General features: G+C 33.6%; 1 protein-coding gene across 1 annotated transcript in view; it reads right to left on the bottom strand.

Moving 5' to 3' along the window:
* Nucleotides 1-8915, bottom strand: part of EIF2AK1 (eukaryotic translation initiation factor 2 alpha kinase 1) — a 37357-nt gene extending 28442 nt beyond the window's left edge. Inside the window, exons 1-5 of the mRNA XM_003761460.4 lie at nt 8214-8915; nt 2913-3071; nt 1856-1989; nt 1358-1395; nt 325-424 (exon numbers count right to left, since the gene is read on the bottom strand). Coding sequence (XP_003761508.2) covers nt 325-424; nt 1358-1395; nt 1856-1989; nt 2913-3071; nt 8214-8724 — 942 coding nt within the window. The 5' untranslated portion in view covers nt 8725-8915. The remainder of the gene's footprint in view (nt 1-324; nt 425-1357; nt 1396-1855; nt 1990-2912; nt 3072-8213) is intronic.
* Nucleotides 8916-17326: the final 8411 nt, after the last annotated feature.

Genomic DNA, 17326 nt, shown 5'->3' on the forward strand with positions numbered 1-17326 from the left:
ATTTTCTTAAACATTCCCAAATTATATTCTATTCTGGTTCACAATATTGCAATTATATATCAGGCTGTGAATCTGACACTTGTGGGATAGTGAATTAATAGCACAAATTCCTGAATAAAATGATAAAACCTAAGGACCCAAACTGAATCAATGAACCTGGGCAAAAAAGAACCTCAATTCTAATTATTTAATTATATCCAAAAAATTTAATTATAAATATATTAGGGATATTAATAAGATCCTAACTATTTTTGGAAGCTTCAATGTTAGTATACACTTTTGAAAAAGTTCATGAAAACTGAATTAGTCTAAAAATATAATCACCTTGTATACTTTTCCATACCCGCCCTTTCCTAAGACAGCAATTTCCTCAAACTCATTTAGATAACGAGAAGTTTGTGCTTCAAAGACCACTTCTTTTGCTCTAAAAATTTAAAACAAAACAAAAGAAAACAAAAATTAATATTATGGGGGATATCTTAAGTTTTTTAATATTTTATATATATATATATATTTTTTAAAATTATAATTTATATTATTTTATATTATTTTTTCTGCATTTTTTTGTAGTACTTTGTCAGACTTTTACCAAAATGGGGCTATCTTCCTTTGCCTGCAGTGAAGAATTTAGTTTTTATTTTATATTAATTAAATATATCAATATTAATTAAAATTATATTGATTATATTAATAAAATTACAGCAAAATCTGATTAATTTGGCGTCTACTTTAGATTTGTCATGGTGACAACCATGACAGTTGAGGTTTTTATTTCTATTATCCATAATGAATTTTTTTGATAAACAAATGAATCAATGGTATTAAAGGTAGAGGATTAAACTGAGATAACAATTTTTTTCTCCAGTACCTTCAAATATCTTGGAAAAATTTGTTTTGTGTATGGATATATACATATATGTGTATAGGTATATCTAAATAATAACTCTTTTCTTGAAAGCAGATCTGTTACGGACTTCCACTAAGCCCCAGTTGGTTATCCAGATATAATTATTGCATGTACTTAAAAGTAACTCCCCAAAATGGCCATTTAAAAGTATTTCTAATTTAGCCTTTTTTTTTTTTTTTTTTTTTTTTTTTTTACAACTTGAGTAAACTCCAATTCAACAGCACATTCCCTAAGGGAATTAGATACTTAAGATGTCAATATTCTGTACCATATAACAGTAGTGACTACTGAACATGGGGATCAAAGAAATGACTTTCCTCCTCTTCATATAGATCAGTAACAAAGGAATCAACTAGTGGTGAAATTTAATTGCCATCAACACTGCCTGAAAAATTTTGGACCTTTGGATAAGTGGTTTACTACTTATGATGATCAAAAAAAAGCAAATACCTGATTCTATGGACATGAGGATATTTTTCATGCTGAGCCTGAAAAAGGAAAAAGAAAAATCAATTTTTAAATTATAGAGCATGATCTTAGCTTTTCTTTAAATAATATCCACATAAAATATAAATACATCAATAAGCAAAAGCTAAAAAACAATAGATCATAATAATTCCAAGTATATTGCTACTTGGAGGAAAAAAATCCAATAAGCTTTCAATAATAGTAATATGAAAACAAAAATGAATGAAAATAGTAAAATGAAAACTAGACGTTTTCCTCAACAAAAAGTATTAGCAATGCTCCGGGTTTCCTTCTACAAAGTCAGAACTTTTAAATGGGGGGGGGGGGGGGGTGTGGAGAATGGAGTGGGAAGGGAGGAGAATTTTTTTATTTTCATAGAATACCATTTTTACATAGAGATTTCAAGGTATCAGCATATAATTTTTACTTTGAATTCAAATACTCTATTATAATAAAAGGAATTAGGAGTGCAAAAATTACCTCAAAAACTCTCTGCTTAGCTATTCTCATTAATTCAGTAATAGCTTTGTTGTGATGCAGTCTCAAAGAACTAAATTCTTCACTGCAGGCAAAGGAAGATAACAGCCCCATTTTGGTAAAAGTCTGACAAAGTACTACAAAAAAATGCAGAAAAAATAATTATTTTAATAGAAATTTTGACAATAATGGCATAAAGAAACAAAACTTTTAACTCTTTCTAGATAGAAAGCATCTTCCAAATCTTAAATAACTATATAAATGTGAATTATTACTTTTAGAGAAAAGGCACAGAGATAATGTGTATGTGTTTAGAGTGGGTAGATACATACATAAAGTACACATATATGCACATATACAAATATAAAACTATGTATACATACATATATGTGTGTGCAATCACATACACATAACCCACATTTTTCTAACAGCTACAACTAATGTTCCTTAAGAGAACAATTAGCACATTCGTTTAGTTTTGTAAACCCTTAAAATCATAATAAAATAAATTCTTGTCTTTGGCCATTCCCCAGAAAGTAAATTTTAATTAGGACATTAACAACCTATCTCCTTTTTTCCTTCCTCTATACTCTATAACTTCTACAAATGAAACAAATTATTTAGTTGGTTTTAACCTACTCTTCAAGTATATTTTCAAGTAACTTAGCATGTTTTTAAAAGTTTTTAAAAATATATGCTTGTTTGTTCATCCACAAGAGACATCCTAGCAATGTATGAATTAGTATTATAAATACAAATGAATGATTTTTGAGTACATAGTTGTAATACAAGATTTTGTTCAAGATTTTAAGTATTATTCTTTTATGTTACAAAAAGAATGCTAGATTTCACAATTACATATAATAAATGGTTGGAAAACAAAAACAGAGAATGAGTTTAAAGATTAAGAGTAGTCACATATTTCTTTCTTAGATTCCCCATCCTTACTGAACACCTAATTTTCTAAATACCACTTACTTATCAAGCCTTTAACACACAAACAACAAGTTATCTAGTTTTTATAAACTAGAGTAAATGAGGTTGGTTGATTCTTACTAACATGTGAACACTTGTCTTGAACGATGGGGGTCTGGTTCATGCACATGGCTTAAGTGCTCTAACAAAGAAACAAGCAATAATTGGTTTGCAACTGCAGAAGGAAAAGTCGAGTGTGGAAGAGGTCCTCTCACAGCCTGGAGTTCTGCAGGAACATCCGATTCTAAAATTTAAAAAAAAAAAAAAAAAAAAAGAATACCTATTTTAAATAAATTGTAAGGGTTTCCTGTACAATAAAAATTCAAGTGTGAGAGAATAATAATGCACACATTATTAAACACAAGGCTGGAGGCAAGAACAAAAAAATGCAGAGTAGAGTGAAATTAAATAATGTAAAATTCCCTGGCAGAGTTTTAAGCTGCATTCTAACAAAAGCATAAAGCTTTGCAGAGAAGTAGGAGAGCATGTAAGGGAGAAAGGAGTGGAATAAAGTATAACATGAGCAGAGGCACAAGGGCAACAACAATTAAGTGGGGAGATGGTAAACAAATTTGCTTAGCTACAATGATAATTCCATGTTGAGAAATACATAAGAAATAAAGTTGGTGTGACTGGGGAACAGAACAATTTGATGGAAGGTCTTGAACACCAAGCAGAAAAGTTTTTATTTCATATAACAAACCACAGACAGCCACTATAAATTCCTAAATGGGGAAGCAAAATAATAAAGTATATATGAGTACAGTTGTTCTAGCAGCTATGTTAAATGTTTTGGTGGGATTAGAGATTAGAGTGGGATACAATTTAGGAAGTTATTGCAACAGTTCATAAATAGGGTAAATATGCTAGCTATAGAGATAAAGGATCAGATGCAAAGATACAGCATAGGAAAAAATTCCAAGTTTTAGAAATGATTTAAATCATGATTTCAAGCTTGGGAAACTGAGGATGGTGCCAGTGATAATAACAAAGAGAAAGTAGGAATTGATAATTGTAAATGGAAGATGAATTCCATTTTCAACATGTCAGATGTTAATAAGACAATCAAGTGAAAATGTCCTGCATACTAATGGCAAAATAAGAAAGGACCCTAGATGCAACATGTACATGGGGTGGAGATTTTGACATTTAAATACACTTGTTGAGACTACAGAGTGATAATCTTAAATGACTTAAGTATATTAAGAGAAAAGAAGAGAAAGTCTAAGAGGAATGGTTAGTGGATAAGAAAATTGAGTAAAATAATGTGGAGGAAGAAAAAACAGGACAAATGTTAAAAGAAAAAAGAAAGCTTAAGAAACTAGGCATAGTTAATGGAGTCAAATGCAATCGAGAGGTTCAGAAAAATAAGAATTACAAAGATAGCATTGGATTTCACTAAAAGGTCATTGGTAACCTTAGTGAAGACAGTTTTTAATCCAAATCAGTACCATATTGAAAGAGCCCTGAATTAGTCTTAGATTTGAGATCCAGGCTCAAAATCAGTCTCTGCTCCTTAACCTATCACCATCAGTCTCTTCAATTCCAACTTCCTCATCTGTAAGATGAAGGGATTGATCCTGACTTCTAAAGTCTCTCCCATTTCCGATATTTTATAACTCTATTATTGTAAGCATGTACATGTGTCTACTACTATGTATAAAGCGCATCCTGAACAAGATACAGATTAAATTAAAAACAACCCTTGCTTTCAAAGAACTCAGTAACAGAGAAACAATACATTTAATAAATATCAACAGTTCACTGTTTACAATATACTTTCCTTGTAAAACAACATAGAAATAACTATTGTAAGTATAATTATCCCTATTTTACAAATTAAAAAAAATCTAAGGTGCAAAAAGTCTTGGAGTCAATGAGCTAGCAAGTAAAGTCTTATGACTGGAGTCCTGTATTATTCCCATAAAATCTCTCCAACAATAATCAAACTCAATTTTACTGTATGAGGTACAGTGAAAGAATCTGGAGTTAGAGGACGTGAGTCCAAACCCCACCTGATACTGCCCATATGACTTCATTCAATTCCCTTAACCTTCCTAGGCCTTAGCTTCCACATATAAAAAGTGAGGGTTTTGGACTAGATGGCCTCTGAGTCCATTAGAACTCTGGGCTTATGATGCTAATATTCAGAATCCAGAATAAATACTGGAGGGGAAGTGTATGTGTGTATGTGTATGAGAGGGGGGAACTGCTTGTGAAGGAATCAGGAATCTTTATGAAGTAAGTGGCATATGGGCTGGCGGATCAGAATAAAGTCTAGGAAAAAGGCATAGTAGACATTCTAGGCATATCAAAGGCTTAACCAAAAAAGAGAAGTAGGGATGAGAGAGGCACAAGTAATCCAATTTGGCTGGAGCACAGAATATGAGAAATAGTGAGAGATGAGGCTAAAAAGCCAAACTCTGGAGAACTTTAAATGATAGGCTAAAAAGGTTTTTTTAGATTTTATGTAAGAGTTTTAAGGAATAACAAGATCAGATTTGTACATAAGATAGATTAAGCTGTTAACAATGTAAAGAAAGACTCAAAAGGGGAAGACTGAAAAGGATAAAGACTGAAAATGAGACTAGATTTTTTTAGTGGAGTCATAAGAACCAAAATCAGCCTGGCAGGATGTTAAGAAGCAAATATCAAGGAAATGAAAGAACTTATTGATAATCATTAAAGGGAAGAGAAGACAAAGGTTTCCTTGTGATGCAGGAAAGAAATGAGTTCTGAGGATAAGAAGGTAGAAACAATCTGAGGTAGAAGGGAGAGAAAAAGCAGGGACAATCTAAGTAAAAGTTGAGGGAAAAAATGAAACAGCTTTGCCACTTAGTATACTACTTAACCTTGCTGAGTTTCAATTTCCTCTCTGAAATATTTTCACAGGATTATTGTGAAAGCCAAATGAGTTCATGAAAAAGTCCTGACTAATTTTAAACTCTTATTATGAAGCATTATAGGATAGTGGGAGGAATACTAGATTTTTAAGTCTAAGGCTCGAGACCCAGCAGCTCTGCAACTTAGTACCTGTGTGACAGTGGGTAAGTACTTACTTAACCTTTATGAATCTCTAAATTTCCTTATCTGTAAAAAGGGAGGATAATGAAATATATATATATATATATATATATATATATATATATATATATATATATATATATATATATATATATATTCCTCTTACACCAGTCTGGAAAAAATGCTTTTAAGGCCTTAAACTGCTATATAAACTGTTATTATGGAAAGGTAATATTTCTTAAAGTGTCACTATTATGATTCTCAGTAGTAAAGACAGAATCATAGTATCTATTGTGTTTGGGCTAACTTCAAAGCTAGGTTACTTTGATGTTACAAATGAGAGATGGACTAAATGACCACTAAGGTTCCTAATAACTCTAAAGATATGAGATTCAACACAAATATAGGAAATCAAGGAGTTTATTATTGCCCTTATTAATATTAACAAAAATCCACATTATAGTTCTTAAGTGAATCAGCAGATTAAAGCAGCCTGAGAAAAGTGGGGAAAACTAATATAATGCATTATTCTTTTATTAAATAACTTGGGATAAGCCATTTAACTTTCCTGTATCAGTTTCTTCATTTAAAAAAAAAAAAATAGAAAAACACCTCTTGCCTTGTCTTTATTTTCTAGAGTACAAATTTTCAAAAGGATATTTATGTACATTATGAAACTCTCAAAAGGAACAGGTTCTATGTAAACAGTATTATAATAACCAGCCTAACAAGAAAGTTTTTTTTACAAGATCATGTTGTTTACTCCTTTCAGGAGTAATCTTGAATTCACAGAAAACCTTATCACAAGACTACAGACAAGGTAAATTTACATGTTTACGGATAAATCTCTTTCTTGGATTATTGAAGGCTTTACATTTTTTTGCAAATTCATTTAAACTTGTCATTTTACTTGTCCATTAAAAATGAAGATAAATTTTGTAATTTTCCCTTTTATAAATGGGAACAAATGAATTATAGATGTAAAGTATTAAATAGCCTGGAGAACATCTAGTCAAATTCTTTTATTTTGCCCACTAGAAAATGAAATCCAGAGTAAGGTCACACAGGTAATATAAGAGCCACATCAAATTTCAACTTCTATGACTACATACCCATTACTCTTTCCACTATACCATTCTGATTCCCACTTAAATGCCAAGTATAATGTGCATATTCTCTTTTATTTTCTTTTATGGGTGAAGAAATTATATAAAAGTGTTATATACTAATATCATTTTAAGACATGTTACTCTTATCAACTTGGGATAAGTCATTTATGTTTCCTGCATTAACTGCTTATAAATAGATATAAAAATAACTGAATTTTTTATTTTTACATTTGTATACATGACATTTAAACTATAAAAATGTCTTAGACTATACAAAATTTGACATATTCTACATAAGCATTTTATTTAAATTTCGGTAAAACTCGGGCCAATGTTCTTCATTCCAAATGCCAACTAAAAGCATAGGAACTGACAACTGCTAATTATAAGATATATCATTTTTTAAACTACCTAATTTGAACTCATTCAATTTTCAGTTGAATTCTCTAATCCCCCTTAAATACTCTATTGAAAAGATTTGCTGTCTCCATGTTACATCTGAAAAGGTTTGCCATCTTTCTTCTCTGGATTATAAATTTCTTGAGACAAGGTGTGTTTAAAACTATGAAAAACCCATAGCTCCTGGCACAAAGCCCAATATTTATATCTGATAGCACTTTACAACTGATAAAAAACTGAGTGATTTATGTTTTGTATCGCTCTAAGCAATCTCTAGTTACATCATTGTCAAGGAAGCAAACGACAATATGAACTCAATAATAAAACTTGGCTGCTATCCTAAGATGCTTTGGCATCTTTGGCTTAGATACATCATCACTGTTAAAAAACAAACAAACAACTTTACTGATCTTTTACCTCAGCAGTAACAAGTGTGTTTTCATTCATTCAAAGTGAAAACATATCGCATTTGTGGTCTCCAAAGGGCGATGAATTTTGCACAGATCAATTTGCCTGGTTCCTTGATCTCAAGCTGTCACCTGAACCTCTAGGACAAGCGCACAAACTGAGTCGTGTCTGACAGGGCAGAGAAGTGTGTGGATAGGTGGAGGGTTGTGTGTGAGAGAGAACAGGGAAGGAAGCATGCAGTACACTTGGGAGAAAAAAAGCATTCAGCTTAACAAATAATGACTAAAGTTCTCCCGTGCCAGGGGCTGGGGAGAAGTGCAGAAAATTTGCTTCGGCTAATTGGAATTATGCTCTGTGTTGTTTTTATCCCTTCCCATCGCCGCGGAACGACGGGGTCCCCAATGCCCCGGATCCCCGGGCCTAGGGGCTTGCCCAGGTCCGCTCACCGTCGTATCGAATATCCGACCCTTCCTGGGGGAAGTCTATGGCAGGCGGCGGTGGCAACGCGGAAGCTTCGGCACCCTTCGCTTCATATTCCTGGGATCCGGAGTCGTCCCCGAGCATCTCCCGAAACCCAGGAGGAGCCTCCCCATTCAAAGGCTCTGCAGGGGCTCCGGATCCAAGCTGCATCAGTAGCGGCACAAGAGCGACTGTCAGCCTCCCGGAGGAGGCGCTACGAGCCCCCGGAAGTAACTGCCACAGGACCGGAAGTCGATTGGGTGAGGAAGAGAAGTAGGCTTCCCCTTCCCCGAGACGAAGCGGCACCACCGCGCGCCCCCTTCCGGGATGAGGGAGAAGCGTTGACGCGACGACCCCTGCCGGTGAGTGCGTGGAATCGCTCGCTTCTAGACGCGGGACGACCCCTAGTCTCTCCCTAAACCCCGCCCCCGAAAAAAAAAAATCATGGAGGCTCTGGATTCCGGGAGTCTCTTCTTCCCTCGTCTTTCCTCCTGGCATACAACCCTACTCCCAGCCATCCGGTGAAACAAGTCGGTGCCACCACATTTCCAAAACCCCTCCGAAATGGAGAGGCTTTGGGGCACGGACAGCAGAGGGAGGCTGAGGCTAGGAGGATATCCCCTCCCCGCGCCTGCCGTCCCAAACTGCGAGATAGCGCTTCCTCGGGAGTGGGGTGGGGGCGGGGACAGACCTGCTTCCATTTGTCTGCTGCCCGGCCTCACCCGGAAGTCCAGGAAAAGGATTATGGGTAATAAGAAAACTCCCACTCCCCATCCTCCCCAGATTTCCTACTTTCCGCAGGTCTGGGCCTTACCGGTACGTCAGGCTTATTACGGTGCATTCGGCCTGGAGACACTTGGCGTGGCTTTACTGTCTTAAGTACATAGAGTAAAATACCTAGGATGACAAAGGAAGTCAGTTATAGTGTAATAAAGATGTAACGTTTCCCACGCAAGTTCAGGGACCCACCCCTTTGAAATTATTCCACAAATCTTAGGTTAGGAATCCCTGATTTAAATCATATGAGAACTGAGAACCACCAAACCCAAAAGGGACTGTCGTGATACCTTGGAAGTCTGATGAATCCCATTTTAAGGGGGGAGGGGGGGGAAACCAATTTTTACTAGCCCAATTGCAAACAAGTTAGTGTGAATTTTTAACAACTCTTCATAAAGAAATCCACAGCAGGATATTCCCCCACGTGGACATGAGTAAAGCAATATTCAATTTGATTTTATTCCAGAACTTTAACATGTTTTAAAGTAATATGTTTTCTTTCAGAGACTTCCAAGCTTTTTTTTTCCTACAATCTTGAATAGTCTCTAATAGATCTGTTTCTCTTTCTCTTTTTCTTTTTCCACATGTGAATATGTAAGTTATGTTGCACTGTGTATATAACATATATATGCACACATAACATGCATATGTCTATATATTTGTATATGCATTTGTATGTGCAAATATGTGTATATACATATGATTATGTATAAACAAATATATATATTGAATATTAGATATTGAATATATGTATGTAATTGGTTAGGACTTGAAATTTCATTAGTATAGATGAGAGATCCAAGAAGGAAATTCCCTCTATCATTGCAGATCAGAAATTGTTCTGTAGTTTATTGTTTTAAAAAGTTGCCAACGATCAATGAGTATTAAGTTCCTGCCAAAGTACTGTGCAAGGTTGTGGATACAAGTACAAAGAATAAAACACAACCAGTTTATATTCTAAAAAGGGAGAGACCAAACACACACACACACACACACACACACATATATATATATATATATATACATACACACATTTACATGAATATATATAGTATAAAATAAAGCAAATAAATACAAATGAATACAAAGTAGTTAAATTTAAGGTAATTGGGGAGGAAGGATATTAGGAATTCATAAAATCAAAAAAGCCCATACTTCAAATGTATCTTAAAAGGAAGAAAAGGATTGTAAGAGATTAGGAAATGGAAGAAGAGGTTAAGAGTATGGGAGGAATTTATGGATGTGTGCAATTTGGCTAGATCTTCTCATACAAGAGGAGAATAATGTACAAGTCTGTAAAGAGAAGTAGAAGTCTCATTATAGAGGGCTTTAAATGCTAAACAGAGGAGTTTGCCTTTTATTCTAGAGGCAAGAAGAAGCATGAGTTGAGATGTCATATGGTCAGATCTGTGCTTAAGGAGAATTAGTTTGGCAGCAATGCATGCAATGAACTGAGTGTTGAGAGATGAGACGGAATAAATAAGGAGGCTTTTTGAAATAATCTAGATAATCTATTTTTTAAGTGGGCAGAAGGGATCTAATGGGAGAGATGTCATGAAGATAGAAATGGCAAGACTTAACAACTGTTGGATGGTATGATGAGGAAGAGTAGAGAGTCTAAGATATTGCTGTAATTACAAACCTGGGAACTTAAAAGGATGATGGTAGCTTTACCAGAAACAGAAAGTTTAAAAATGAGGAGTTTAAAGGGAAAGATAAGTTCAGGCTTGAACATGCTAGGCTTGAAAGTCTTTGGTACATCTAGTTTGAAATTTCCAATAGGTAATTGGTGATATAAGATTAAAGCTTAAAGGAGAGACTGGGCCTGGTTTTATACATACATACATACATACATATATATATATATATATATATATATTTATAAATATATATATATTTGGCAGTTACCTGCATATGACAGTTAAACCCATGACAGCCAATGAGGTTTCCAAGAATGAGTGTAAAGAAAAAAGAGATAAAGGCTCAAGACCGAATCTTGGGGAATACTCTCCTTTAGTTCTCATAGTGTGGATGATAATCTAGGAAAAGAAACTGAGAAGGAATCATAAAGGAAGGAGGAGGAGCTGGAGAGAGTACTATTACAAAAACCTAGAGAGGAGAGTAAACAGGATGAGAAGGTGGTTCATTAACAATGTCATATGTAGCAGAGAAGTTAAAAAGAACTGGGGACTGAAAACACCAATAAAATTTGGAAATTAAGAAATCAGAGTTAATTTTGGCAATAGCATTTTGAGATGAGTGATGAAGCTGAAAGAGAGATGGTGGGATATGAAGGCAGTAGAGAAGGATCCAGTGAGTGATAGGGAGAGACAGAAGATTTGAAAGAGTTTGATTAAAAGTATAATTTTTTAAAATAAATTTTAACAAAGTAACAAATTTATCATGCCACCCAAATCTGTCTATATGATTCATTTTCTTTGTTATTTTTAAAATGTTTGTAGCAAATGTTTATGTAGTTATTATGCTGACTTTATCTGCATCATTTTGTATATGTCAGCTTTTTTTTTTCTGTTCTCCCTGTGTCCTTTGTTGTGGTACCATAATATTCTTGTATATTAATATAGCATAATTGACCATTAACCATACTGATTTAGTTTTTCACTATTAAAAATAAAGTTACTATGAATATTTTTATAAAGGTAAGTTTTCCTCTCCTTTTCATGCTTTGGGCTTTAGAATATCAGTGGGATTGCTTGATCTGATCAATTTGGTGACATTGTATTTACTTCTTGAAAAGTCTGATGAGAACCTTAACTAAGGTTCTGGACTTTTGAGTGAAGAGAGATAAATGTGAGAAATGTTAAATTGACAATACTTAACAACTGATTTGTTGTATGTATTAAGAGGGAGGAATTGAGCATGACTTTAAGGTCATGAACTTGAGGATTTAAAATAGTAGTGGTTCTTTTAAGAGAAACAGAAAAGAGGAGCTCAATTTAGGGTGTGGTGAGGGAGATTAAAATTCTTTCAACTATGTAGAGTTTTCAGCACCTACAGGGGATACCAAGAACAGACAGTTGAATTCAAAAGTTTACTAACCATGCTGAAAATGAATAGATTGTTGTTTTTCCTGGTTTTAATGTATACTTTCCACATTTATCTTACATATACCATCCATTTATACTTTTATAAATTTAAGATTCTTTTTGTCCTAAATTTTCTCTTAAATCTCGACTCTGATTCTAATCTCATAAAAACATATACTTTAATCCCTTTTTTGTATGTCAGAATGCATTTTGATAATTTCATTAATAAAATATTGACTTCTATGATGTACTGATAAGACATTTTTGCATCCTATTTATACATTTGTATTTAACCCTGACATTTAGAGTCTTCTCTTTCCCTATAGGACATTTATTCATACTGGGAAACTTCATAAAAACAAACCAAAAAGTATATATGTCCTCTACTATATTTATAAGGGAATCTTACAATCAAACAAGATAGCCTGAGTTATGGATCACTGATTAGCCAATCAGATAGCACAAAAAAGGGGAGGATTTGTTAAATATTGATGAGTCAGAATCAAGTGACTTTAGTGATATTAAATTCACTCAACTTAGAAGCCATAATTAAAATGGCAAATTTTAAAAAATTTATTTTATCTTTTTTATTTTTAATAGTATTTTATTTTTCCAGATATATGCAAAGAGAGTTTTCAACATTGACCTTTCCAAAACCTTGTATTCTAAATTGTTCTCCCTTTCTCCCGACTTTCCCTTCCTCCCTTCTATATCAGCAAACTGATATAGATTAAACACGGGCACTTCTTTTAAACATATTTTCATAGTTGTCCTGCTGCACAAGAAAAATCAGATGAAAAGGGGAAAATCTACTAGAAAGAAAAAAAATAAGTAAATAACAATAACAAAAAAGTGAAAATACTATGTTTTGATCCACATTCAGTATCCATCTGATACGTATGGCACTTTCCATCACAAATATATTGGAATTGAAAATGACACATTCTTTATAACTGTAAAGATTCTTGATTGTACAGCTCAAATCCTCTGAAAGCCTGGATCACTTAATCTCAGTTTCCTCTTCTATAAAATGAGGAGACTGGACTCTGATTTTCAGGGTCCTTTTGAGCTCTTATGATCTTATTTACACATTTTCTGAGTAAATTTCCATCTGGACATCTGGTATTGAATTCTCTGACCATTATAACCCATAAAACAAAACAAAATAAAATACAAAATGTCCCTTAGTTATGTGCAGAACCCATCCTGTTTCTGTGGTAGCTTTGACCTAATGGTAGAAAAGGAGGCTTAAGGTGGTAAGATTGCCACAAGTTTTAGACTGTTGACACAAACTTAACTCTGTGAGTTCTTATCTGCAAGATTCTTATACAATGAGCAACTATCTGTAAACATTAATCTGGTGATAATCTAAACATAAGAGAGCTTCTTATCTTTTTAAGCTTCTAAATTAAATTAATTAGGGGGCAAATCAATAATATCCAAAAAGCAAAAGAAAATTATCTAAAAATACAGAGCATAGGATTACATACATAAAGTTCAAAAGAACCTTAGGAGTCATCTAAATTTCTCATTTTACAGACGAGGAAACTGAGGCCCACAAAAGTAAAGTAATTTGTCGAAGACAATATTTATTAGTAGCAAATCCAAGAACCAAATCCAAATTCTACATCTCCAAGTTTAGTAATTTTTCCCAATACATGGCCTACAGATTCTCCTTGGAAACTTGCATTTCAGTGTCTGTTATAAATATTTGCAGCAAAACCCACTGTGAAAATGATTTCAACTTATTACAAAGCATTCCAAATTAAATCAACATATGTTCTAATACTGATTGACCTCAATGTGAAGGTAGGCTTAGTGAATTTTCATAACATGTTGGAAAACATTCAGGAAGGACTAAGGAATGTCAAGGAATGAAAGAGAATAAAGAATTATAGTCCATACAGAAACCTTTTAACAAAATATGAATACTTCCTTCAAGAAGAGAATAATCATGGTGAATGCTTAATAATGTAACAAAAATGAAAATAATTATTTTTAATAGTAAAAAATAACTCAATACCTACCTTATTGTCAGTCATTTTTCAATCATGTTCTACTCTTCATGACCCCATTTGAGGTATTCTTTGAAAATATATAGAAATGGTTTATCATTTCTTTTTCCAGCTCATTTTATAGATAAGGAACTGAAACAAACAGGGTTAAATGATTTGTCCAGGGCCAACAGCTAATAAGCATCTGAAATCAGATTTGAACTTGTGAAAAATGAGTTCTAAATAGAACTACCTGGCTGCCCCATTACTAATGTAGTCATTTCCAAATCAGCTATATGTAATCAGACCACCATTTCCTTAGAGCAAAGATAAATATTAACACTAAGTTGGAAGAATTTTTTTTAAAAAAGCAAGGCTATAAGATTGAGGTAATGTAAACATAAATAAGTTGATATTTTTAAAATGAAAAATGGATAGAACTGACATCTGCATGGACTATCAATATTTATTGTGGAAGTGTTTTAAATATATCATTTATTAGTTATTTTATTTTAATTTTATCAATTTATCAATTCATTAATTATTAATTTATCAGATTATTAGTAATAAAATATTAAGTAATAGTATATTTAAATATCCACAACATGGAGATCAAAAGAGCTTAGAAACTACTCTCATCAGGAAACACTTGGCCTCCTTAGTAAGCAGAAAAATATGGCATCCAAGACAATTTATTTGTATAAATCTTATGGAAGATCATAGCAAAAGACTTAAACCAGATTACCCCAAAGGGTAAAGCAATAGAGGACAATTAAAAAATGGAAAATATCTGTCAAAATTTTTAATGCAAAATTTTCTCCTTCAATAACAGTCAAGTGTTGTAATATGGGAGCCACCTGCCAGTGACTACTGGAAGTCTAACTCAGACCTATAGAATGGATCTCTTCATGTGAGAGGATGATGATGATACAAAAAGACTGAGAGGCAGTTGCATTCTCTGACTTCTTTCCTCTTCCCTCTGTTTCCAATTTATTTCATTCCCAATCCACAAACAACATCTGTATCAGTAAAAGTTTCTTTGTAACTCTTTCAAGTGTTATGATTCACAGCCATAAAGGCTCTAGGAGAATTGACCTACCCCTTCACTTAGGCATGTTTCTTAACAATTTCCCATTTTTTGTTTTATAGGAGTGTGATTATTTCCCCCCCACAGTATGGTCAGTAAGTTTGTGCATTGTAATGTTCTTCTCTAAAATATAATGTTCTCTGGGGTTTCCTTGGGGTCTCTGGAGGCAACTTTAGTTTCAGTTCAGTGTAATAATCACCTCAAATGCAGCCAGGAGTTAAAGTCAAAATCCTTTATTGTATCCTTCAAACTTTTATCTCCTTCACTTGGGGCTCAGCTAGTTTTCTGGAGGCCTTCTGGATCTTGCCTCTAGTCCTTTGCTTCTGCCAGCTTCTGTCTCTAGCTCCCTCCAAATGTTTTCGAATCCAAAGGTTTGTACTTCATCTTCCAGTCAGCACAAAGGTGGAAAATTAAATGAACCTGTCTCCTCCTCCGAGAGTGGGCTTCTGTAGTCTTGGTTGAGGCTCCTAGCTTATATATGCTCTCTTAAAGTTGTGAATCTTGTAGAATTCTAATAAGTACTAAGTACATTAGTGAACTGGAGAATTGTTAAGTACCATGCTAAAATTAGATAACTGACTTATCGCCTTGTAAGAATCCTAACAATGCATTAGCTGTTATCTAAGTCCACATGCTAAGATATATGAATCCACATACTAGGGAGTGCAAACAGCATTATAGCAGGTGTTGAATCTTGTGAGATGTCATGGAGGCAAACTTTCAAACAGAGAAGAGGACTATAATCAGAACAGGCATTGAAGTCTCTCATCAGTCTCCTGGCTCGGCCCTTTGATGTGTTGGCCCATTTAATTATCCCAACTAAAAAAGTCTTACTGAGTCTCTTCTCCCTTTCCTTCCCTGTGGGTTACCCAAAGAACTCTGGGAGGATCCTACTCACGAGTAGCTCTCAAATGTTGTTGCTTATTTTATGTCCCAAATATGCTGCATGAGTGGAATATGTACTAAAGAAAAAATAAAGACTACCTGAACTAGATAAAATATGCTAATCAGTAGCTCATGCTAGAAATGACTGACTAAATAATGGATTGATTCATGGTATGATAGATTGATTCTTGAGAGTTCTAAAAGAAAGGAAAGAAAGTGGTTTTGAGTGCAACACTTGGGGCAAGAAATGCCTTATTTTAATTCTTGGCACAGACCCTACTAGCTGTGTCACTTTCAACAAATCACTTAATCTTTCTTAGTCTCAGTTTCTTCACTTGTAAAATATCACTTATTTCATAGAATTACTATGAGGATCAAATGAGATAATCTATGAAAAGTACTTTGCAAACCCCAAATCACTATATAAGTATTAGATATTATTATTATAACAAACACTTACAAAAATCATGTATTTTATTACCCAATTATTAAGAAAATGTCAATAACTATCAATCCATATGCCTATTTTCCAATCTCTACAATTTTTTGTATGGATAATTTACATATGCTTTGAAGGTTTGAAAAGGGAGCAGAAAGGTCTTTGTAAATGCTATTGTGTTATGAGTTGAAAAATAGTACTATGGGATCTAAGAAGTGATCAGTCTCTCGTGGCCATTATCTGATATTCAGATTTCGGTCAAAGAATTACATTATAAGGCACTGTCAAAATGATCTATTTTATAGATGAGGAAATAGAGGAATCTTTTGTTGATATTAAGTACCAACATCTGTTGTAGAAAAAAAAATTGGTTTCACTTTATTTAGCTAAAATCTATTAGAGATGTTTATTGCTTTTTACAAGCAATTGAAGGGAGATTTTGACTTTCAGAGTTTGCCTTGATAACCTGAGAACTCAGTTTTTCAAGTGATTTCCAACTAACTTTTTATCGTAATCAATAACCAATCAACAAGATACTACTATGTGTCAGGCACTATACTTTCATTGTTGTTGTTGCTGTTGAATAGCAATACAAAAATGGAAGAAAAAACCTCACAATTAATTTACATACTATTGATAGAGATAACCAATACAAATATAAAGAGAAAAAATATAAAGGGAATAAATACAAACAAATACAATGAAGTAAAATGTAAGGGAGGATATTTGCATTTGGCAAAGTCAGGAAAGGATTCATGAAGGTGACACTTGAGCTGTATTTTGAAGACTAATATTCTATACAGCAGAAATAACAAGGAAGTGCCTAGAGGGACTGCAAAGGCATGAAAATAGGAAGTAAAGGATTTAGTGT

The sequence above is a fragment of the Sarcophilus harrisii genome, chromosome 1 (assembly GCF_902635505.1).
Source record: "Sarcophilus harrisii chromosome 1, mSarHar1.11, whole genome shotgun sequence".
NCBI lineage: Eukaryota > Metazoa > Chordata > Mammalia > Dasyuromorphia > Dasyuridae > Sarcophilus > Sarcophilus harrisii.